Source organism: Notolepis coatsorum, assembly GCF_963971535.1.
Source record: "Notolepis coatsorum genome assembly, chromosome: 10".
NCBI classification, from domain to species: domain Eukaryota; kingdom Metazoa; phylum Chordata; class Actinopteri; order Aulopiformes; family Paralepididae; genus Notolepis; species Notolepis coatsorum.
In genome coordinates this window covers 37,596,196-37,621,715 of record NC_140174.1, presented here as the reverse complement: position 1 = coordinate 37,621,715, position 25,520 = coordinate 37,596,196, and the positions used below count along the sequence as shown (strand labels likewise).

General features: G+C 45.3%; 2 protein-coding genes across 4 annotated transcripts in view; one reads left to right on the top strand and one right to left on the bottom strand.

Annotated features, from left to right (window-relative positions):
• Positions 1–1,595: 1,595 nt before the first annotated feature.
• anapc16 (anaphase promoting complex subunit 16) lies at positions 1,596–10,130 on the bottom strand. The gene is made up of 4 exons (XM_084323850.1): positions 9,977–10,130; positions 7,346–7,510; positions 4,650–4,724; positions 1,596–3,425 (listed from the first exon to the last, which is right to left on the bottom strand). Exons 2-4 carry the CDS (start codon positions 7,491–7,493, stop codon positions 3,316–3,318), a joined length of 333 nt encoding a protein of 110 aa, XP_084179976.1. The 5' UTR covers positions 7,494–7,510; positions 9,977–10,130; the 3' UTR covers positions 1,596–3,315.
• A 105-nt stretch (positions 10,131–10,235) lies between these two features.
• ascc1 (activating signal cointegrator 1 complex subunit 1) overlaps positions 10,236–25,520 on the top strand; it is a 74,835-nt gene continuing 59,550 nt past the window's right edge. For all 3 annotated transcript variants that reach the window (XR_014620201.1, XM_084323842.1, XM_084323843.1), the window contains exon 1: positions 10,236–10,458. Coding sequence is in view for 2 of the 3 variants with exons in the window: in XM_084323842.1 (XP_084179968.1) it covers positions 10,338–10,458 (121 nt within the window). In the remaining variant the exon portion in view is untranslated. The remainder of the gene's footprint in view (positions 10,459–25,520) is intronic.

Genomic DNA, 25,520 nt, shown 5'->3' with positions numbered 1-25,520 from the left:
GAAATGGTTCATCTAGATCAGGGGTCGGGAACCTATGGCTCGCGAGCCATATATGGCTCTTCTGGTGACAGCATATGGCTCCCAGAATTTTTTGAGTTAAAAAAAAAAAAAAAAAAAAAAAAAAAAAATTTAATACTTGTGATATTTCTTAATAATACTGTGTCATTTTAAAGTAAACAGAAATTAGTTTTGAAGATACAGCTAATAGTATCTGTAGCTGAAGATATAGCGAGCAGAGCTGGCGAGGGAACACAAGTGGACAGAAATTAAAAATCTTCAACCTGAAGACCAGCTGATTCTTAAAACTTGGAACAAGCTTCCTGTGACATACCACACAATGCAGCGTGAGTATTGCCGTATTGACCATGTTTGGCTCTACATATGCATATGGGCAGTCATTCTCGCATATGAGGAACATTAAGACCAACCTACGCTCACGTTTAACTGATGGAAGCCTCAACGCCTGCATGAAGCTCAACCTCAGCACGTATGAACCAGATTACAAGGCCATCAGCAAAACCATGCAGCACCAGAAGTCGCATTAAAAGTAAGACATATTTAATTTATTATACGTTAAAAATACTATATGGCTCTCAATGAAATATATTTAGAAATATTTGGCTTTTATGCCTCTCCCAGTCAAAAAGGTTCCTGACCCCTGATCTAGATCAACATCCCATAATCGAAAACTGTCTACTCCAAGCTGATCGTCCAACGGCGCGAGGAAGATACGGTAAGATCCAGCGTTATTTTCTAACGTGTTCCATATAAACTGCTCTGATGATCATATGACCCACACTAGGTGAATGATATAACGTTGCCCACGGAATTATAAACGACCCCCCGCCCATCCAGTCATCATCAGATCATACGTAGTAACTTCTAGAAGTACCTCCAGTTGACATTTTTTATCTGGCACCGATCGCTACCAAACTGTATTTGATCATCAATATAATGCATTTGGGGCTATAAATCAAGTTCTGGAGAAAGCTGCAGAAAACGATAAAAACATACTTATACTTTAGACCATATTTTAGTATGAATATGTGAATGAAAAAGTATAACGTTGCTACACCCTGAACAATGGATATAGGACATTGAATGGGCCATAATAATGTCAATTTAGCAATAGAATTTAAAAAGTTATAGCCCTGCAAAAAAGGGGAACTTCTCCATAGACAAATAGAGCTGGCTAGGGATGGTAAATTATGAATTTAACCATGGCGATCAAAGTGTTAACAGGCAAGTCCATTCAAGATAAAAAATAAAAATAAAACACATTCTGCCACAGGGAACACTGCATTATCGAGACAGCGCCCCTACGAGGATCTGGCCGGTAATGCACTTTTCCGAATTCCAAGAGTAGGGTAATTCTGCAGTGCCGCTCGGGGACATTGAGTAGGTTATTATTATGGAATAAAAGCCAAAACAACCTTGACACGGACATATCCGTGGTTGGCCCTCAACCGTTGGATCCGAAACACGGACATGTCCGTGGTTGGCTGGGAGTGTGTTAAAATCATTGGTAAACAAATGTAGTGCTGAAAATATACAATTTGACTGCTGTTTTGATAGGGTTAGGGTCTTTACTCTTGGCTACATTTGAAAAAGAAACACAACATTAATTAATATGGACTGTATTGATCTATTTATGGCATGAAATGTATGTGGTACCGCCGGTATCGAACCGTTCGGGTTTAAAATGATCATGGTGCTATTTTTGCAGGGAACTGTACCAAACAAAGATGTTGGATCAATAGGCGGCCGCTGATTTTTAGCAACATTTAACATTTCTTATTATATCTTGACAGTAATCGATAGTACAAAAAAAATAAAAGACGTTTGACACCGAAATGAAAAAAAATCTGTTCCGGTAAGGGCCAGGAGCTATTCCAATCTGATTGATTGATTGATTGATTGATTGAAAACTTTATTAACAGATTGCAGAATGGGTACAAAACAGTACAGCTCAATACACACAATTGTTAAGGGGATGCAGACTTTCGTCTTGTTTACATCAGGGTCCCCCATTTTCAATTCATCAGGATTGATGAATGAAGGACCAAGTCAAATTATTGGAATGAGCAATCAAACCCTCTAGTGACCTGTGTGCTCGTTATGCACATAACAGTTGCATGTACACAAAGGCCTGCTGCTAACAAATAGCTGCCTGCTAGCTACCTATATGTATCACACAGGCATCCTGATGCGTTCTGATTGGGAAGGGCGTTGTCGAATTCAGTTAAACTTTGGAATTGAACATATTTCTAAGTTATGCCCAAAATCAACGGCCGCCTATTGCTCCTTTAAGTATGTATAATACGATTTGTAGGCCGGGACATGTCTACAGGACCACAATACTTAATTCAGGTATTTTGACACATGCTTTAAACAAATATTGCAGCCTCCTGTGATTGCCATATTGTGATTTTGATCAAATTTCAATTCATTGTTCAGCCCTACAAGATACTCTTTGCCTCTGTTAGCCTAGTAGTTGGCTGCACAATAGTATCTGGCAGAATCAATCTATAAAAAAAATTATTTAGTTGACGATGTAATAATCTAACCATTTCATAAAATCTGTCTAATGCATACATTTACTTAACAAGTAACATACACCGTTTTATTTCAATTTGTTAATACAAGGTCAAACATGACAATATGACTTAACAAGAAACAACACACAAGCAAACCATACACATAAACAATAGTAAACTAGTGATTATATTAATAATCTCATATCCCTTCTCATATTACAATATAAAATCCAGTATTGTGGTTTTATCAGCACATGCCTAAAATGTTGGAAATAAGTCCTAACAGCTAAATCACTAAAGTGAAAAAAGTATTTGTGGAGATGAAATAAAGGTAGATCTTTGGCCACACTTTATTTTCATAGTCCATTGTAGACCATCTATATCTTCTCAGTAGTATCTAGACCTTTAACTAGTTTCAACAGACTTTATTTATTTTTTATTTGAAGGTAACAGGAACACTTACGGTAGGTAGGTCACCTTTTAGATTAAAACTATGACTTACAGCTTTGCTGCTTGCGAACAAGTGACAATCCCCTATTGTCAGTCAACTGATAAGACTGTTGACAAGTTACTGAGAAGTTACTAATATAACCTATACTGATAAGAGGTGTTACGATACCCTCCATTGATAAGATGTGGAGAGTCTACAATGGACTATCAAGGTCCAGTGTTAACAGATTATTTACTTTACTGTATCAAACCTTTTTCTTTATCCTGATTTCAATAGTATGTGTGGCTGACATGTCAACCAAAGGCAAATACTGTAAAAGCTCTTCATCTATGATGGTGTAAATCCTAGTAACTGCTCAATGGGTTTATACCGCCACTCGTCTGCTTCCAGCTCTTCTACCAAACTTGCAAGTTTCTCCATTCGAGACACTTGTTGATCTGGGAGAATACAAAACAATCAATCAGGCTTTATTTATATAGCATATTTCATACGGTTGAACTGCGCTTTACAAACATCAAAAGAAAGTATTTAAAATAAATAATAATACAAAACATTATTGTTATTGTAAATCCCTGAAACACCACAATCCTCAATAATGTGTTTTGACCACACCCCCAATCCAGTCAAACTGTTTGGCCTACCAATTTTCTTTAGGCAACTCTTAAAACTGACGGTCCATAGATGCTACACAAAGGTTTAACAAGAATCAAGTATGCGGCCTAGGAGTAGTGAAAATGTGCTTTTGACCATATTGTTTTTACGTATCACGTATTGATAACATCAGTAGGATATCAAAGGGACATCACATTTCAAATTTCGTCGGACAAGTCGTTGAGGGGTTTGTGTTTTTAGTTTTGTGAGAATAGCATGAGGTGAAATTACTCAGTTTCACAGGCCTCCTTGCTATAATAGGGCATATTTGTCAAGTTTGGTGCAAATCAGACAAAGCTTTCACAAGTAACACCTCCTTTTAACATTGGATCTTCCAGTAATGGTTTGCCTATAAGCAATTTTTTTTTAATCCAATACGATGGACTTACAGATTCTTATGGCAAATTTGATCATGATGAGGAGGTGCATCTCTGGGTATATTCGTGACTGTACAACTAATGGTTCAGGACTGGAGACATGCTCATTTGAAAATTAAAGGGTTGACATGACGGTGGTGCTAGAGGAACGGTCATGGGGTCACCAAAATAAATAGTGTTCTTCCTCTAGACTAGGTAATATGTGTCCACAGTAAATATGAAAAGACTTTCTTAATAAATGATTCAAGTGATTACGTTCACACGAAGAACTGAATACATAATATCCCTGACACTGTTGTTTTGTGGATATAAATATACAAGATTAAAAGGAGGGCAATAAAAAGATACAATAAAAGTAAAATAGTTTGTTATAATCAAAGCAAATCTAAAAAGGTAAGTCCTTAAGTCTACATTTAAACATGTCAACAGCTGTTCAGGCAGACTAGTCCAGAGCTTTAGCCTCGACGTGTCTTTTTGTACTTGTTGCAACAACTAAAAGAGGTCAACACTTCAAAAAGGTCATATTATTGGTTGAAATTGGTTTGTTTGAGCCTACGTTAAGCACACGTCATATTTAGTTTTACAGGAATTGAATTATATGAAATTACTATTAAAAAAAGAGAAAAGACTTACCGTGCTTCACCTGTTTCAATGTCGATGCAACTTGATAGCTGAATACAGACTCGCATAAAAATCTGTCAGAGCCGTCTGAAAGTAACACACACACAAGCACACGTGTCAGTCGTGTTGCTCTCTTGAGATATTGAATATTGGTGAATAATATTTAACAAAAAAGCACTGGTAGGCCAAGCTACTTCATAAACAACAACAACGTTTCCAACCTATACATGTTAATAGGTCAGACAGATTCAATCATAAGTAGTCGCATGTAGAGCTGAGAGGTATACAGAATATAAAAAGGTATACCGTCATGGATCCATGCAAAGGTAAGGATTTTTACTATACTGTCATCCAAGGAAACTATAAAAGAGGTCATCAAGTCACTGTGTATCGCGTGCCGTGGACGCACATTGGTGCCAAGTGTGGAAACTTTCAGTTTGGCCGACATTGAGTTGAATGGGATCACCATCTCCTCGTTTATGACATTTAAACAGGTTATTACCTCGGATGTCAAAATCATCTGCAATTTGTTGAATTGTTAACTAGCTAACGTTTGATATATTGGTTGATGTATATTTCCTCAACTTGTATATTTTGCTTATCCATGCATCTCCCATAGGCTTCAATAGAACTGACACCAATGTCTGGCACAAAGCAGAGCATAGAACACTGGTATTCTGTATAGTTTCCTTGCTGTCATCCAGAATATAGGCTATACTTGTAAAAGAAATATATATATACACATAAGATTCTGTATATTTTTAAGTTACCGTAATCAAAAAAAATTCCTTGCAGCAGTATTCAACATTTTTTATATAATATTTAGAATGAAATAGCACCATGACAATTGTATTACAAGACAATGACATAAGAAATCATGTTGTAATTTAAGTACTGGAAAACTAAATACTAAATCAAAACTACCAAAAATATCATGATACACTATGGCCATATCAACCAGCCCTAGAGCCATTGCATAGAGCAGGTGTAAGAGGGGCAGTATAACTAAGTTGTAAGAATAACATGACCCAAGTTATGTAAATGAGCCGCTCAGCATCCCAACAATATAAAATATAGACATCAACAACTCCACAGAACAGGGAGGAACAGATCCGAGACCCTCTGCCCCTCGTCGCTGTCCTATTCAACTGTATGCTCTTTGTCTTTGACCTTGCAACACTCATTGCTTTTCCAGCCCAATCCAAACTAAGCACATTAATTAGTGCATGTGGAGCTAGACAGGCAACAAAGCAGGGTTGCTGGGAGCCAGATGGGCCTTCTGCTCCCATAAGCAAATCCTCTTGTGTGGAGTGGTAATGGAGAGTTATTTGTCGACCAGACTGAGGTTTGCTGCCTTCAGCATATAAATGACACGGTGGGTCAACCACAAAGTTGGGGATGCCTCAAGGACAGTCAAAAAGTATTCTTTCTATTTCCGGCTGGCTATAGGGCTGGGCAATAATGACACAACACAAAAAACATTTTTTTTTTTTTTTTTTTTTTAACTGTTGTTCACGTTGTTTCCAATGTGCAGATTCATGTGTAAGCCAGGGATCCTGCACACACCCACACAGAACACTTTGTTTGAGGAAGCTGCAGCATCGCAAATTACCACCAGCCAAATACTAGTTGATTCTGGTTGTGGCTGGAAAGTTTGTTTACTGTAACATACACTTTGGTAAGTAACCAATAATCATCCAGAGATTATTTTCCATTCTTAAAAATTAGTTTGAACGGTAAATAAACTAAGTGGCAGGTGAATGATTTGGACTGAACTGGTGATCAATAAAGCTCCTTTCCTGGCTTGAGGAAGCCATTTGCAGCTGATGAAATAATACAGCACTGCGAAAATAATGTTGTCAAGCTCTTTTTTTCTGGGCAAATTGCTCAAGTCAAAACTGCAATTGAGACCCCCTCCTCCCCTCCCTTTGCCTAATTGTACAGGGAGCTCAGTGGACACAAGGAAAATGAATGGGTACGCTCAGCTGGTGATAAAGCCAGATAGAACAGCTCAGCAGAATCCCAAAGCCAGGACAAAGAGAGGTCCAATTCTGCATTTGACCCTGTGCCTCTCTCACTGTACTAAATGTATTCACATGCAGCTTTGCCCCCAAAGTTGCTCCTCTCCTCGGCACGCCTCATTAGGCACGATCTGCACAATCTCTTGTAGAGTTTAGAGAGAGAGAGAACATCTTTCACAAAGGGGTAACTTCACTGAAAAACACTGATTTATTTTACACATGATCTCACACACATTAGATTAGACACCCCCCTAAACTGCTTTGAACACATTCATTTAGTTTTGAAAGTTATTGAGTTATTCGAGTTTGAATATGGCCACCCAGTGATATCAGAGGACACTGAATCCTGGTGTCGTGTTAATCACAGCTCCATGAAATGACGTTGAATTGATTGATTGATTGAAAACTTTATTAACAGATTGCAGAATGGGTACAATACAGTACAGCTCAATACACACAAGTGCTAAGGAGATGCAGACCAGAGAAAGACTTACGTCTATGGAATGTTACATTGATGGAAAGAATAGCAATCCCTATTGCGATCCATATCTCTATTTTTCCATCTACATAAATTCACAGCGCTGTAATTAACACAACACAAGGATTCAGTGTCCTCTGATGACATCACTGGTGGCCATATTCAAACTAATTAACTCTCAATAACTTAGTTAGCAAGCGTGAACCTACCTTCCATCAACCCAATTTCGCCAGCGCCTTTAGGATATGTGTACAGGACTTTCCTCGGTGGGATTAGTTCTGAGGCACTAAACCCAGACCCAGTCACCGAGCTGCCACTCACACCGCCGGCGGAGGACGACGAGGAAGACGCTGCCATCACTCTTTTGCTAGACACTGCAACACAATAACATGTCAATAAAGAGGGGGGTGACTGTGTGAATGAATTAATGAATGAATGAAAACTTTATTTAACAGATTGCAGAATGGGTGAATGAATGAATGAATGAAAACTTTATTAACAGATTGCAGAATGGGTACAGTGCAGTACAGCTCAATACATACAATTGTTAAGGGGATGCAGACCAGAGAAAGACTTTCGTCTTGTTTACACCAGGGTCCCCCATTTCCAATTCATCGTAACATATATGACATACATGACATACAGATAGACAGTACTGCTACATCTATACATTTATGACATACCAGATTTGCAATTACAGTACTGTATTTGTGATACAAAAAGAGTCCAGAAAGAAAAGAGTATATACATTAGGCGTAGAAACTGTACATTGGATTGGGTAGGTGGGGGTGGGACTGTACATTGGAGGTGGTTGGGGGGGGGGGGGGGGTGGGTAGGAGTGGGGGGGGGGGGGGGGGGGGGTTGGGTAGGAGGGGTGGGTGGGGACTGTACATTGGAGGTGGTTGGGTGGGGGGGGGGGGGGTGGGTAGGAGGGGTGGGTGGGGGACACTGTACAACTGTACAAACAACACTGTACATTGGATTATTGACAAGACCATACTTGGTAATTTACTGTACATTGGCGGGGGTTGTGTTCGGACATTTACAGGGGCCAGTTTCGAGTTGCAGTCTCCCTTAGGTGTTTTTTGAGAGTGTTTTTGAAAGTGGGTAGTGATTCACATTCCTTTACAGCTTTGGGTAGGGCGTTCCACATTGATGTGGCATAATTGCGAAACGTGTTTAGTCCCTTGTTTGAGCCGAATCTGGGTTTAACATGATTTGTGGAGCTCCCTCTGGTGTTGTGATCGTGGTATTCACTGACCTTTGGGAAGTATTTAGTCATGTACATGGGTACCTTGGTCGTGTAGTGTATCTTGTAGACCAGGCCCATTGCAAGTTGCTGTACTCTGTCGTCTACTCTAAGCCATCCTAGGTTGTCAAAGTGGGCAGGGGTGAGGTGGGTTCTAGGAGTAAGGTCAAGCAGTAGTCTGACCAGTTTGTTTTGAGATGTTTGTAATTTTGTTTTTAGCGCCTTTGAGGTGCTTTGGTACCATGAGGTGCAAGCATAGTCGTAGTACCCTTGAATGAGTGCTCCTGCTAGAGTCTTCAGGGTATTCTTGTTTACCAGTGAGGAGATCCGGTACAAGAAACGAGTTCGTTGGTTGACTTTTTTTATTACATTGGATGCCATTTTGTCACAGGAAAGATTTGCCTCTAGGATGGAACCCAGGTAGGTAATATCTTCTTTCCTTGTGACAATATTGTCACCCACTGTAACTGAGAAGCCGTCGGTCTTGCTGAGTTTGTTATTTGAACCGAAGAGAATGGACTCTGTTTTGCCCATGTGTAATGATAGTTTGTTATCAGCGAGCCATATGCAGATTTTGCTTAGTTCTGAGCTGAGGGTTTTTTCAACCTGTAATTTGTTCTTGTCAGAGACCAGCAGGGCTGAGTCGTCCGCAAACAGGAACAAGTTGCAGTCACAAGCTGACGACATGTCATTTGCATAAATTAGGAACAGTAGCGGACCTAGTATGCTTCCTTGTGGAACACCACAGTTTACTGTGAGGGGGGGGGGATAGGGTACCGTTTACCTCCACCATCTGCTCTCTCCCCTCCAGGTAGGATTGCATCCAGCTCACTGATAGACTATCAAAACCAATTGCTTTTAGCTTGTCAATCAGAATGGTGTGATTGACAGTGTCGAAGGCCTTTTGTAGGTCCAGCATGACCATGCCGCAGTATTTGCCCGCGTCCACCTCTTGTTTGATGTGGTCGTTTAAATACGATACAGTACGGCTCAATACACACAATTGTTAAGGGGATGCAGACCAGAGAAAGACGTTTGTCAGGGTCCCCCATTTTCAATTCATAGTGACATTTGACATACACAACATACAATGTTCAATCAATCAATCAAAGCGGGGAACATAGGACCCGGGGAACATAGACATGCTCCCTATTTGCATATCGTATATGTCACAAATGTAACGGTACTAAATACCTGTATGTCATATAGTACTGTTACCCATAGATCCTGACAGAGTATATGGGGATGGGACTGTACATTAGGAGGGGACTTGTGTAGCGTTATTGTTTTAGACATAACAGATATCACCACATGTTATTGTGTTGTGCCGTGTGGCCAGCTATCCCATCTAGCTCGGTTGAAAACATATAGGACCTAACGTTACGTATTTTTTAAAGGCAGGTATCTGGGTTAGGTTCACGCTAACGTTATGTCTATTGGCGAGCGTTGTCACTGTGTTTGTATGTATGAGTATAAGCTAACTAACTTAGCGTTGGGTTAAAAAAAAAAAACTACGTGTCATTCAGGAAAGCTAACGTTAGCCAGCGACGACAACCTACTAGCGTTATTAACCTATTTTCTACCAACATACCGTCGATGCTCCTTTGATTCTATATTGTCGTTTAGTCGAAGCAGTTGATGTTTTGTTGTTTGATGCTGTTATTGATTTAATTGCAACACTTGTCTTTACGTTAACAGATGTTATACAAATTACGATTGCCTGTGCGCATTTCCGTCGGCTTGTATTGTCGATCCTTCTTCTTATAGATCTGTGAATGCGTGCTCTGCGTACACAAGTTACAACACACGTAAAGATGCCGTGTGTCGTAAATAGAAATTGGTAAGGAAAAGGAAAGTTTGACACACGAGCAACCACATCTAAATTATTACATACATTATTGTATCACTTGAGCTACATAGTTAGCTATTTATTTGAGCGACTCTTCTGCATCATGGACGTTTTACGCCCAGCTCTGATAAACATACAAGGGAGAATATACAGGCGGAATGCTGTCAAAGAAGAACACTATCAAGATGAAGTGGAGGATGATTTTTCTTATGTGGGACCACCAGGTAACCTGCGACACTGATTGAACGGTCGATCAGCTATATTTTTGTATGGAATTGCAATGTTTGAATAGTCAAGCTATCGCTGTATCGGGCAACAACAATATCAATGCTCACTGGCAGACAGCAAGCACATTATGATGAATTGAAAATGGGGGACCCTGATGTAAACAAGACGAAAGTCTTTCTCTGGTCTGCATCCCCTTAACAATTGTATGTATTGAGCTGTACTGTACTGTACCCATTCTGCAATCTGTTAATAAAGTTTTCAATCAATCAATCAAGACAAGATAAGATATTCCTTTATTGATCCCCTTGGGGGAAATTCAGGCATTGTTCCCCCTCTCATACACGCACTCAAAGTATATTGAAATTCTTTATTCGGAATAACCCCTTGAGATGTAGCATCTCGTTTTCGAGGGGCTCCTAACACAATAAAACAATGTATGTACATTTTCAGAAGAAAAAAAACACACAAAAAACATTGGACATCGAAACAGTCTACAACAACAAAATCAACTGAGAAATGACATTACAAAATAAGTAAACCAACATACAAGATCACAAAATAAACAGGACAAACGAAACAAAACGCAAATCAAGCAAGGATAGGAATGGATCGTTGCTTCGTACGAGATAAGTAGTGAAAGTCATGATAGTATGCAGTATATAAATTGTGCGGGAGCTTAGAGCAGGGGTTCCCAAACTTTTCAGGCCAGGGCCCAGAAAATAAGGCGTCAGAGAGCCGCGGCCCAATGCACATGCTGGACCTACAAAAGGCCTTTGACACGGTCAATCACTCCATTCTGATTGACAAGCTAAAAGCAATTGGTTTTGATAGTCTATCAGTGAGCTGGATGCAATCCTACCTTGAGGGGAGGGAACAGATGGTGGAGGTAAACGGTACCCTATCCCCCCCCCCTCACAGTGAGCTGTGGTGTTCCACAAGGAAGCATACTAGGACCGCTACTGTTCCTAATTTATGCAAATGACATGTCGTCAGCTTGTGACTGCAACTTGTTCCTGTTTGTGGACGACTCAGCCCTGCTGGTCTCTGACAAGAACAAGTTACAGGTTGAAAAAACCCTCAGCTCGGAACTAGGCAGAATCTGCATATGGCTCGCTGATAACAAACTATCATTACACATGGGCAAAACAGAGTCCATTCTCTTCGGTTCAAATAACAAACTCAGCAAGACCGACGGCTTCTCAGTTACAGTGGGTGACAATATTGTCACAAGGAAAGATGAAATTACCTACCTGGGTTCCATCCTAGAGGCTAATCTCTCCTGTGACAAAATGGCATCCAATGTAATAAAAAAAGTCAACCAACGAACTCGATTCTTGTACCGGATCTCCTCTCTGGTAAACAAGAACACCCTGAAGACTCTGGCAGGAGCACTCATTCAGGGGTACTACGACTATGCTTGCACCTCATGGTACCAAAGCACCTCAAAGGCGCTAAAAACAAAATTACAAACATCTCAAAACAAACTGGTCAGACTACTGCTTGACCTTACTCCTAGAACCCACCTCACCCCTGCCCACTTTGACAACCTAGGATGGCTTAGAGTAGACGACAGAGTACAACAACTTGCAATGGGCCTGGTCTACAAGATACACTACACGACCAAGGTACCCATGTACATGTCAAAATACTTCCCAAAGGTCAGTGAATACCACGATCACAACACCAGAGGGAGCTCCACAAATCATGTTAAACCCAGATTCGGCTCAAATAAGGGACTAAACACGTTTCGCAATTATGCCACATCAATGTGGAACGCCCTACCCAAAGCTGTAAAGGAATGTGGATCACTACCCACTTTCAAAACCTCTCTCAAGGGACACCTACGGGAGACTGCAATTCAACACTGGCCCCTGTAAATATCCTAACCCAACCCCCTCCAATGTACAGTCATTTACCTAGTATGGTTTTGTCAATAGTTCAATGTACAATTGTGTTTGTTTGTACAGTGTCTCCTCCCCCCCCCCCTCAATGTACAGTGTTACTTGTTTATACAGTGTGCCCCCCGCCCCCCCCCCCCCCCCCCCCCCAACCACCTCCAATGTAAATTACCCAGTATGGTTGTCAATATCCCAATGTACCCAACCCCCCCCACCCAACCTCCTCCAATGTACAGTTTCTACGTCAAATGTATATACTCCCTTTTCTTGACTCCTTCTGTATCACAAACAGTACTGTATTTGCAAATCTGGTATGTCATAAATGTATAGATGTAGCAGTACTGACTATCTGTATGTCATGTATGTCATATATGTCTATATGAATTGAAAATGGGGGACCCTGATGGAAACAAGACAAACGTCTTTCTCAGGTCTGCATCCCCTTAACAATTGTATGTATTGAGCCGTACTGTATTGTACCCATTCTGCAATCTGTTAAATAAAGTTTTCATTCATTCATTCATTCACATCGTCTGGCTTTTTCTTTTTTTTTTTTTTTGCCAGGCGACCGATTTTTTAAGCCAAATATCACTTCAATCCTATTAAGTTAGTTCAAGTTAGTTATTCATTTATATGTGCTATTTATGAGAGGGCTAACTTGTTGCAAAATAATAATGATAATAATAATAGCCTCATTAAAATACTATTGTTGCTTCGGTTGTTTTCAGCGTTTTATGTGCATAATCTGTTATTTAGTTTGAAATGTTCGTTGAAATAAGTAGATTTTTCGTTTTTGTTTATTTATTAAGTTAATATAAAACCATATAGTCACATTTTAGAATACAATAGAATAGAATTTTAGAATACAACTAGAAACACTGTCCTGGCCTGCTTCTAAGTTCAGTGGCCTGACAAAAAATAATAAAAAAAAAAAAAAAAAAAAAAAAAATTAAATCATCGCGCGGCCCACCCAAAGGTGGGCCGCGACCCCGACTTTGGGAACCACTGGCTTAGAGGACTGTATATAATTGTCACCTTAGGGGGTGTGGTAGGATGCCTTAACTCACACAACTGAGTGAATAACTTAAAATGGAGTCACCTAAACTAGAAAGAGCGAGGAAACTGTTTGAATCATAATGCCATTTATATAAGCAAAAAAGGGGAAAAAAGATGCATACAAATATTGTTATCACGTTACACAATGCCTAATTAAATACTATTACTAAATTTAGATGGGCGCCCAAATAGTTCTATTAAAGTGTTCTGGCCGAACGTTGCCGCGGTTACCACTGTGTCAGAGGAACAATTCCCTCTGCAGGATGAGAGAGGTGGAGAGTTAATAATCCTGGGGGGTGAGAAAGAACCCGGATGGATTCTGTAACGAGGAGTAGTAGACCGCTGCGTGGTGATGAGGGCGGGAAGACGCTGCCCGGTCCGATAGGCGCCACCAGTCTGCTCCTGCAGACCAGATGCTCCGCTGTGGTGGATCCGAGTGTCTCGCTCCGCTCCGTGGTGCTGCACGGCGCACGCTGGTCCCCTCTGTACCACAGGCTACTGCTATGGCTACTACATAGGACTAGTTGTGTCCTTTTACAGCGTCCCTTCGACACAGACCCTATCTAAATGTTCTCTGGTCTGTGTTATATATCGACTGATATGGCCAGTATAGAGCAGCTATCGAAGCATGAGCTGAAGCTACTTTAGGTATTAGCACCGAGCTAGCTAGCTTCGGCTAACTGTTAACGATAAATTGGGAATACTATAGTCCGCTGTAATGTGCTAATCCCAGACGTTTACTAAACATCGAATTAGCTGGGTACTAAAACTCACTCTCTCTTGGTGGTATAATGTCCGCTTGGTAAGCAACTTTACATCCTTGGTCACCGTCAAACTATAACGTTACGAGCAACGCTGGATGTACGTTTGTTCTCTAAACAAGTCCGGCCAAGTTCTACGTCAACAAGCTCCTAGAGGAAGTGACGCACTTACGAGGGAACACTACCACCTCTGGCCCACTAGATGGCAGCACCGTCATATAACCTGAGATGCCATCAATAGGCAGACAGTGTAACATTATGTGGTAAATAATAACTTACTTACTTACTTACGCCTATCGCTCCTTTTGGGGGAGCATAGGCCATCGACAACAGTTCGCCAGGGTCCTCTGTCCTGTGCTTTGCTTTCCAGCTGTTTCCATGTCAGTCCGCTCTGTGTGATGTCTGTCTCCAAGTCCCTGCGCCAGGTGTTCTTGGGCCGGCCTCTCTTCCTTTTGCCTTGGGGGTTCCATCTAAGGGCCTGTCTGGTGGTGCTGGTGTTTGGTTTGCGTAGTGTGTGGCCGATCCATCCCCACTTTCTTCTCTTGATTTGTTCTTCCACTGGTTGTTCGCCCGTTCTCTGCCAGAGATCATTGTTACTGATGGTATCTGGCCAGTGGATGTTCAGGATCCGCCTCAGGCATCTGTTGATGAATGACTGCACTCTAGTCATTGTGATCTTGGTTGTCCTCCACGTCTCTGATCCGTATAAGAGTACTGGCTTGATGTTGGATTTGAATAGTCTGATCTTTGTCTGCTGACTGATTACCTTGGAGCTCCAGATGTTCTTTAGTTGGATGTATGAGGCCCTTGCCTTGCTGATTCTTGCTCTGACATCTGCCTCTGTGCCACCCTTCTTATCTATGATGCTACCTAGGTAGGTGAAGGATTCTACTTCCTCAAGTGCTGTTCCCTCCAGGTTTACTGGGTCTTTGTTGTTTGTGTTGATCTTGAGTATTTTGGTCTTTCCTTGGTGGATGTTGAGGCCTAGTTGTGTTGAGGTGTCTGCCAGTATGTTAGTCTTCTCCTGCATCTGTTGTCGACTGTGGGATAGTAGGGCAAGGTCGTCTGCGAAGTCTAGGTCGTCCAGTTGTGTTGTGAGTGTCCACTGGATCCCGTTTCTCCTCTGTGCTGTTGTGGTCTTCAATATCCAGTCGATGGCCAGGAGGAAGAGGAAAGGGGACAGGATACCACCTTGCCTTACTCCGGTCTTCACTTGGAAGCTTCGTGTGAGCTGTCCGCTGTGTATGACTCTGCAGGTCATTCCTTCATAGGAGTTCCTCATGATGTTGACAAGCTTTTCTGGTATGCCGTAGTGTCGAAGCAGTTTCCAGAGGGTGTTTCTGTGGAGGCTGTCAAATGCCTTCTTATAGTCTACGAAGTTGATGTATAGTGGAGAGTTCCATTCCAATGATTGCTCAACTATGATTCGGAGGGTTGCAATCTGGTCCACACATGATCTATTGGGCCGGAAGCCTGCCTGCTGGTCTCTTAGCTGCGGATCCACCGCTTTCTTTATTCGTTCGAGGAGGATTCTGTTGAAGATTTTTCCTGGCACTGATAAAAGCATGATTCCTCTGTAGTTGTGGCATTGGCTGAGGTCTCCTTTCTTAGGTATTTTGACCAAGTAGCCTTTTTTCCAATCTGTTGGCCCTTCCTCTTTCTCCCAGATCTTCTCAAACAGAGGGTGTAGCATCTCTACCGAGGTGTCTATGTCTGCCTTCAGTGCCTCTGCAGGGATGTTGTCTGGTCCTGCTGCCTTACTATTCTTTAGTTGTGCAATGGCCTGTTGGATTTCCTGCTTGCTGGGCTTTCCACAGTTGATGACTGTCAGTCTCTGCAGGTTGAATGTCCGGGGGGTTAGGTGGTGTCGGTCTATTCAGGAGTTCTTCAAAATACTCTGCCCATCCCTCTTGCTGTTGGTCCAGTCTTGTGATGGTCTTTCCTTCCTTGTTTTTGATTGGTCGTTCTGGTCTGCTGAACTTTCCGGACAGTTTCTTAGTGGTGTCATACAGTTCCTTCATGTTTCCTTTTGCTGCTGCCTCTTCTGCTTCTTTAGCCAGGTTGTCAATGTAGTTTCGCTTGTCCTTCTTGGCATTTCTTTTGACCTTTCTGTTTGCCTGAGTGTACTCTCTTTGGGCTTTTGCCTTGGTTGCCCTTGTTCTGCTGTTGTTAACTTCTGCCTTTTTCTGTCTCCTTTCTTCTATGTTGCGTAGTGTTTCTGCTGATATCCACTCTTTATGGTGTCTCTTTTTTATTCCTATCACTTCCTTACATGTTGTTGTGAGAGTTTCCCTTATCCTTTCCCATTGGTCTTGCTGGTCTCCTTTGTCACTGCTTAGATCTTGCAAGGCTTGATATCTATTCTTCAGCTTCAGTGTGAACACTTCTCTTATCTGTGTGTCTTTTAAGAGGTGGACATTGAATATCTGTTTCTTTGATGTTGTTTCCATCCAGTGTTTCTTCAGTTTCAACTTGAGCGTAGCGCTTAGTAGGTGGTGGTCTGATGCTATGTCTGCTCCTCGCCTTACTCGTAGGTCTTGTAGTGATCTCCTGAACTTGCTGGTTATGCAGAAGTGGTCTATCTGGTTCTCGGTCACTCCATCCGGTGATACCCAGGTTGCCTTGTGGATCCTCTTATGTGGGAAGACGCTTCCTCCGACAACCAGGTTGTTCAGGGCACAGGTGTCCACAAATCTTTCTCCATTCTCATTCATTTCTCCTAGGCCATGCTTTCCCATCACTTTTTCGAAGCCTGTGTTGTCTCCGCCAATCTTTGCATTGAAGTCTCCCATGAGAATGCTGATGTCTTTTCCTTTTTGTTGTTCCAGGATGCTCTGTAGTCTGTTGTAGAAATCATCCTTTTTTCCATCATCGCTGTCATTGGTTGGTGCATAGCATTGTATCACGTTCAACTTGATTTTCCTCTTCTTGGTTCTGAAGGTGGCCGTTATAATTCTTGATCCATGTGCCTCCCATCCAATCAGTGCTTTCTTTGCTGTTGTTGATAGCAAAAGGCCAACCCCCTCGGTGTGAGGGGCTTTGTCTTCTTCATGCCCAGAGTAGAGTAGCAGCTCTCCTGTCTGCAGTCTTTGTTGTCCAGATTGCGTCCATCGTGACTCACTAATTCCTAAAAGGTCTAGTTTGTATCTCCTCATTTCTGCTGCTACTTGTATGGTTTTTCCGGTCTCATACAAGGTCCTGACGTTCCATGTTCCAATTCGTATGTCTCTGGTTGACAGAAGGGGTTTCGACTCTGTGACTTCTGTGACTTGACAGCTTTCATCACACAGCGTCATATTTCCTCTCATTGAGGATCCTTCTTCTTCCAGGGCTGAGGTCTGTTCTGTTGTCGGCGTTTTTGTAACGGTTTGTTTTTCTACGGGATGGGGTTGTTGGCCCCACGCCCAACCCCCATCTCTGGGGGAGGGTTTTGGAGTTGGCTTGTTAGTCCTCTTCCCACGCCTTCTTCCAGGTGATGGATTACAGCCTCATACCACGTGAGGCCAGACAGGCTGAGGGTTGTGTACAAGCTGTCTCGGCACGTCAAGCCCAACCAACTCCTGTTACTGTGTATTGAAAGCTGCACTAGGCGAGCTAACCCTACCAGCAACGCAAGACAGAAATACTAACTTAACTCCCACATATTAAACAGGTTGGTGAACTTAAAGGGGGATTATTTTAGGTCTAATTTTACCTAATTGCAGACCCTTCAGCACAGCCGCACCCTGATTTGCGGCGCTAATCAGTACTGAGGTCTGCTGAATGTCTAGTAGTCACTCAGGCTGGTCAGAGTCAGAGTACGGGGGTAGTCGGATCAGTCGAGCCACTGGTCTGTGGTATGTTCTTCCTCCGACATCCACGATAGCCGAGCGGACTCTTCCGTCTTGCCCTTTTACCACACTCTTCACCCCTCCGGTGAGCCAGCGGGCTCGGGGAAGCGCCTGATCCACGATCATGACTGGGGTTCCTGGTTCTAGGTTGCCTCTTTCAGTGATCCACTTGCGGCGGCCTTGCAGCGATGGGAGATATTCGGTGGTGAACCTCTTCCAGAATTGGTCGGCTAAAGCCTGACTATACCTCCATTGTCTTCTGCCGATGATCTCGGTGGAGGCGTAGACCGCAAAGGGAAGGGCCGCGTCTCGCCGCCCCATCAAAAGGCTGTTGGGTGTTATGGGGTCGAGATCGGCCGCGTCGCTACTGACGTACCCCAGTGGCTTGGAATTCAGAATGGCTTCAATCTCCACCAGCACGGTGTTGAAGACCTCTGCCTTCGGAACCTGTCCTCTGAGCGCGGCTGCTAGAGCAGCCTTTACTGACTTGACCTCTCTCTCCCACGTTCCACCGAAGTGGGGTGCATTTGGAGGGTTGTAGGAGAAGGTGACCTGTTGGGAGGCCAGCTCGTCCCTCAACTCCTCACTCATCTGGTGGTAACTCTTGATGAGTTCAGCTTCTCCTCCCTTGAAGTTCGTCCCGTGATCAGACCATAAGGTATGGGGTCGCCCTCTCCTTCCAGTAAATCGACGGAATGACTGGAGGAAGCTGTCTGTTGTCATTTCAGCCAGCACCTCGAGATGGACGGCTCTCGTGGTGAGGCACTTGAAGATGATTCCCCATCTCTTAGCAGTTGCTCTCCCGATCTTCGCCTTGATGGTGAAGGGCCCGAAGCAGTCCATGCCCGTGTTGTGGAAGGGCGCTTCTTGGAGACTGAGGCGGCAGGATGGGAGGTCAGCCATTCGTGGCATGATGGGTTGGGCTCTGAGCTTCTGGCAGTCTGTGCATGACCGTTGGTAACGCCGCACAGCCTCCCGGCCGCGAAGTATCCAGAACCTTCTCCTGAGCTCCGCGAAGAGCCGCTCCGCTCCAGGGTGATACAATTTGATGTCATAGTGACGAATCACCAAGTTAGTCACCGGATGCTTCGAGGGGAGTAGGATGGGGTGTTTGCTGTCCTCGGTGAGGCCCTGAGCCCGTCGTAGGCGGCCTCCGACACGTATGAGGTCTTTCTCGTCCAGTTCGGGGGCCAGTAGCCTCAGCTTGCTGTCTTTTGGTAGCTCCATCTTCCATCCCAAACACGCCATCTCGATCTGGAAGACCTCCCGCTGCACCCTCTGCAGCAACATGATCTCAGCTGCGGCGTAGTCGTCGGCGCTGAGGGGGGTCGGGTCTCCGGGACCGGGGTTCCGGTGGTGGAAGGTACGTACTTGGAGCTCTTCTAGGGTCTGGCAATCCTCAACCTTGGGACCGTCGGTGTTTGAAGGGTCTTGGAGTCCGGTGAGGCCGCAGAAGATGGACTTCTTAAGTTCCACCTCCACCTCTGCGTTCTCCAAGTTCGGAGGAGAAGGCCAGTCTTCTTCTGGCTTGCGTAGGTAGTCGGGTCCACGGTGGTAAAGGTTGGGACGTGCCAATTCCTCGAGGGTCGCACCTCTGGTGATCACGTCCGCCGGGTTGACCTCTGTCGAAACGTATCGCCAGCAGCTGATCCCCACAAGCTCTTGGATCTCTGTCACCCTTGTTCCCACGAATACTTTATATCTGCACGAAGTCGACTGGATCCACTGGATGACTGTTGTGGAGTCAGACCACATCGACACCGTGTGAAGGGGGAGGTGCAGCTCTTCCTTCAGCATCTTTCCCAACTGGGCTCCACTTAGAGCTGCGCAGAGCTCCAGCCGGGGAATGGATTGCTGCTTCTTGGGTGCAACTCTTGAGCGTGCAAGAATGAAGGAGACGTGGACTGTGTCGTCGGGCTCCACCACGCGCAGTTACGCTACTGCACCATATGCCTTCTCAGACGCGTCACAGAATACATGAAGGGCTGCCGGTCAGACTGACGCTCGAGGGAAAGTAGCTCCTGGGAAACTCGATCTGTTGGAGGGTGGGGAGCTCTTCTTCCCACTTCTTCCACTTCGCCCCGAGTGTCTCTGGTAGGGGGTCATCCCATCCCTTCGCCTCAGTCCACAGCTCGCTGACCAGAGCCTTGGCACGAGTCGTGTAGGGGTTGGTGTAACCCAACGGGTCATATTGACTCGCCAGAGTACTGTAGATCGACCTCCTGGTTACGTAATGGCGAGTTTCGATTTTCTTTTGCCGGTAACACAGGGTGTCGGACTTGAAACGCCAGAGGAGACCCAGAGTCATTTCCTGGGCGTCCTCACTTGACTGGGAGAGCCAGGTCTCGCTGCTGTCAGCCTTCGCTTCGTCTGGGAGGTCTCGGACGACCTCAGGGTCGTTGGTGGCCCACTGGCGGACCTCAAAGCCAGCGGTGGCCAGGAAGGTGCGTATGTCATGCACCAGCTTGTAGGCCTCTTCCGCGGTCTCCACGCTGTGGAGGCAGTTGTCCACATAGAAACTGTGGTGGACAGCATCGGAGACTCCGGGGGGTGCGGCGCCGTCGTCGACATGAAGCTGCAGGGCATAGGTGGCGCAACACGGGCTGCAGGTCGTCCCGAAGGGCAGCAGGACGGTTCCGGGTCATCTTGGTTTTCTCTCCACAAGAACCTCATGAGTGGCTTATCTTCGTCGAGCAAACACACCTGATGGAACATGCGTTTGATGTCGCCACTGATGGCGGTCTTCTGTCGTCGGAAGCGCACCATGACTCCGAGGAGAGGAGGGGTCAGAGTTGGACCGGGCAGGAGATAGCGGTTGAGGTTCTGCTGGCGCACTTGAAAGCTGCAATTAAATACCACTCTGTTCTTTCCGTTGTGCTTAACGTTATGGTGTGGAAGGTACCATGACTCGGTACTCCTTTCCGCCTCCTCGGGCTTCAGCCTCCTGATGAGTCCAGACTCTATGAGCTTGCTCATTTCTGTGGCGTAGGCGGCAGCCGTCTCGGGGTCTCTGCTGAGTCTTCTTTCAGTGCTAAGCAGACACGGCTTCGCTACTCCTGGGGGAACCTTGAAGGTCGGCATGGGCTCTCTTCTCAAGAGCGGTGTGGCGTATCTGAGGACACCGCGCACGCAGACACGCTTGGTCTTGGCTTGGAGAAGATCCATCGCCGCTTTATCTTCCTTGGAGCGAGTGCGTATCTTCTCGTTTTTGTATGGAGCAATGTCCAGCTGCCATAACCTCTGAACATTCTCCAGCAGTGCCTCGTCTTCGTGCCCCGCTCCAATGAAGAGGCAGTGGGTCTGACGGGCGTTCAGATTTCTTAGACTGATGGGGCCCTGCAGGGTCCAGCCTAGCGGAGTCTCCAGGGCGACGGGACATCCGGGTGGACCCGGGATGATGTGCTTGGGTAAAGTGAGGTTCACATTATCGGAGCCGAGCAGGAGGGTGGGCTTCACCTCCATTGCAGCGTTGATCCCCAGATTATGAAGATGTGGGTACCTCTTCATGAGGGACTCCATCGGGTAGCCGTAACTGGAGAGGCACAACCCGGCAGCTGTGAATACGCGGCTCACCTTGAAGACTTCCTTTGGCCGTCCGGCCGGTGTGAGGGTGAGGCAGGGTTAGAAATTAACGGGGGCTCGGGGCAAAATGCCCTTGAAAATGGACAAAATGCCCTCGAAAATCAGTTAAGGGGGGCAGAAAATGCCCCCGACAGTTTACTAATTATATATATAATTATATATATGATCTACAGTGCGAGCATTTCCCTTGTATTTGCCCCTAATAATATGTGTGTGTGCGCGACCCGGAAAAATCATTTACTCGAGACGAGTGACGATTACAAAACAGCTCCGCTGTCCCACATTACACAAGGCGCATAAACGTCCAATCACAGTAGCGCCCGAAAACAAAGTCACGGTACCGGCTTAGGCAAGTTATACATTCAGAATCAGACAACGCAAAAAAATCAGCCAGCCATAAAGCCCATTCATTTTTATTTTGAGCAAAAGAGAGACTAGGAGAAAGAGGAATCCGGCTGACATGGTTTTTTGAAGTGATATTCGCACGTGTTTTTGCGGGTCCAGTCCCCACGGTATGTTGACAGAATTCGCAAAACACCTTATCGACTGAAGCATAAAAGTCATTAGGATACTGCTCTGCTCTGAATTTAAGGCTTAGTGGGGAATTTCTTCCGACGTTAACGTTAACGACGCACCGAAGCAGCTAGACGCTTGGACATTTCTCCGTGTTGTGTGTAACACACAGCGGTCCCCGCCTCCCTAGCTCCTTGCAACAAACGTTCCACCCAAAAACGGAATTTCTATTTCATAATGAATTAAATAATTGTATAAAGAATTTTCAATGTTCTGTCATCTAATAATATATTCCATTACCTTTCCTATCTGTATCAAAGTCAAAATGTTGGTATCATAACAACACTACAACATACAAAAGCAGCTTGACAACCGATATCCTTTGCGTTTGATTGATTGAAAACTTTATTAACAGATTGCAGAATGGGTACAGTACAGCTCAATACACACAATTGTTAAGGGGATGCAGACCAGAGAAAGACTTTCGTCTTGTTTACATCAGGGTCCCCCATTTTCAATTCATAGTGTGCACACGCACAGTATAATATGCATGTGATAAATAGTTAATAAACTCTGTTACTTGAACAATTTTCACTGTGCTCCTAAATTTCTTTGTGTGCTCCTAAATTTTTATTTAGATTTTATTTATTAACATTTTATTTAGGAGCACATGTGCTCCTTGGGAAAAAGGTTAGCGTAGAGCCCTATATATGGAGACATTAACAGTACATTATTAAACATAGGGACAAAGACTGTAAAAAAAAGTGTCAACAATGTTTTATAATCCTTATGTTAATTTTCATCATAAAAATTCAGTGCCCCCGAAATACAAAAAAAAGCCCCCGAAAATCAATTAAGGGGGCAAAAAAAGCCCTTGAAAAAAAATGTTAATTTCTAACCCTGGGGTGAGGGCCACACTTTCTCCTTGAATAGTGGTGCGCCCTGGTTGGATGGTGAGGAGATCCAGCTCCTCTGCGTCGCCCACGAGTCCAAGGGCGATGGCAGCCTCACGCATCAGCAGCGTGCGCTCCGAGCCATCGTCAATAACCGCGTAGGTCTCCAGAGTCTTGTCGCGGTTCCGCAGGACCACCGGCACAATCTTCAACAGCACGCAGGGAGTGCTGCCCCTCACGGGGCCCACGTAGTAGTTGCGTAGCTCTCTAGAGGGCTCATCACGGACTTCCGCCCCGTAAGGCTTAGCCTTGTCGTCTCTATTGTTGAGGTCGTGGAGGGCCGTGAGGTGGATCTTCCCGCACCCGCTCTGTCTGCAGGGTCCCTTGAGGGTGCAGTCCTTTGCTCTGTGCTCACGGGCGCACTTCCAGCACCGCTTATTCTCTATTATCCACTGTTTCTTTTCCTCTGTAGTCTTCTCCTTGAACACGGGACAGTTGTCTAGCCAGTGGACCTCTGTGCAGCACTGGCATGGCGGCGGAGTCTTCTTCTCTCCTTTCTTCTGGGAGGAGAAGCCTCGTTGGCCTTTCGGGGGCCCTTGGTGCTCCTTTGATGTGGTTTCATGTACGGTGGTCAGCACCCTAACGGGCCGCCCCGTTCGGTCGGACTTGTCTCGTCCACTGCGTCCATTGCCTCTCGGCTCTTCCCGCTTGGGGAGGCGGATGTGCCTCATCTCCGACTTCAGGAACTCTGAGAGCTCCATCAGGGTAGACAGTGGCTGTTGAGGGTGGAGACGCTTGTGTTCCCATCGGAACCTCTCTTCCCTTTCCTTTGGAAGCTTCCTGACAAAGCGTTCTACGTTGGAGCCTGCATAGAGCTCAGTGCGGCCGGCGGCTCCTTGAAACGTCAGGAGGCTCACCAGAGCCTGTACCTTCAAGGAGTATGCGTCCAGGGCGTGGTCGTCCTTTATGTCTGCCATTTCTCCCAGCTCGTGGATCTCATCCAATATGTGGTCCCACGGGCGTCCCCAGCGCTCGTCCAGGGCCTGGATAGACGAAGTATAGGGGGTGGGGGAGTATGTGTTGGCAGTGCATATGAGTTTGGCCGCAGGCAGCCTACAGTGCATAGACAGCTCGATGAACTTCTGTTGCTCGCTGTGGTTGGCGGCGCCCAGGAGGAACTCCAGACACATCCTCATGTCATGGTACTGGCTTCTAGAATTGTCTTTGAAGAATGGGATGGCGCTCCCTGGTGGGCGCTGTGGGAGCGGGTCGTACCTAGGGGCCGGTGTAGTTGCGGGCCAATGTTGATGGGATCTGGAGGTTGCTCTGTGTGTGGCGGGTAGCCGCTCACATTGAGAGGGGGGTGGCACCTCTCCTGGTGCCGTATATTCCTCCTGCAGACGAGCCAGTCGCCTTTCCAGGTCTTCGGAGTCGGCCGTGTCCCCTCTTCAGGGTCGGGGATACGTAGCCGGGTGCTCCTCCCTTTCAGGCTGGCGGCGCTGGTGAGTTATTCCTAGTGGATGCTCTTGATGATTGCCTGGAGGCAGAGGCCGATTGCAGTTGGGCGGTAGCGAGCCGGGTGTACTCCAAGGCCTGGGCTGCCGCTCTATCGCGCTCCCGCTCCAGTGCTTCCGCGGCTCTTCTCTCTCTGTCGAGCGCATCTTGGCGTCGTTGAGCCTCTCTTGCGAGCGCATCTTCGCGTTGTTGTTGCATGCATTGGAACATGAATTCTGTTTGGTTTGTAACGCTCCCTCTGCTTTGTGCTCTGCTGGGGGGCCTACCAGTTCTGCGAGTGTCTAGGAAGAACTCTCCTGGTTGGAAGTGATTGAAGTCCTGCCTGCCGCGTGGCTCCACTCTGTCTGGGGGATTGATATCCTCTCCAGGTTGCGAGTCGTTTTCAGGAGTCACACTCCTCTTCTTCTTTAGGCTCATCTTGCTCATACTCATCTTGGTTGGCGGTATTCAGTGGCGAGAAGGTAGTTATGTCTTTACTACACGGGACTGCCACCTGGTGTCTCTTCCTCTCTTCAGGCCGCTGGGGGGTGTCAGTCGGGTCTGACTCTGTTCTCAGAGTCTGATCTAACTGCGGTGTCTACTAGCTGGGGTGTGCCTGCCGTCTGGGTTGTAAAGTCCCCTACTGTCCGGTCAGCTGATGTGTTTAGCACATGCTGATTGCTCTCCGAACTATGGCTACTGGGTGTACCCAGGACACAGTCATCTAGTCGGGAGGGTAATCTATGCTCCCTAGGAGCACGTGTCTTCCCTTCAGGGAAGGGGGGGGGGGGGAAACCATTTGAACCTGCCTCGCTCTTTCGTGACATCCTATCTGGTTTAACTCCGGCTCGAAGTGACCAAATTGTGCGGGAGCTTAGAGGACTGTATATAATTGTCACCTTAGGGGGTGTGGTAGGATGCCTTAACTCTTAAACTAATTGTACCAAATACACAACTGAGTGAATAACTTAAAATGGAGTCACCTAAACTAGAAAGAGCGAGGAAACTGTTTGAATCATAATGCCATTTAT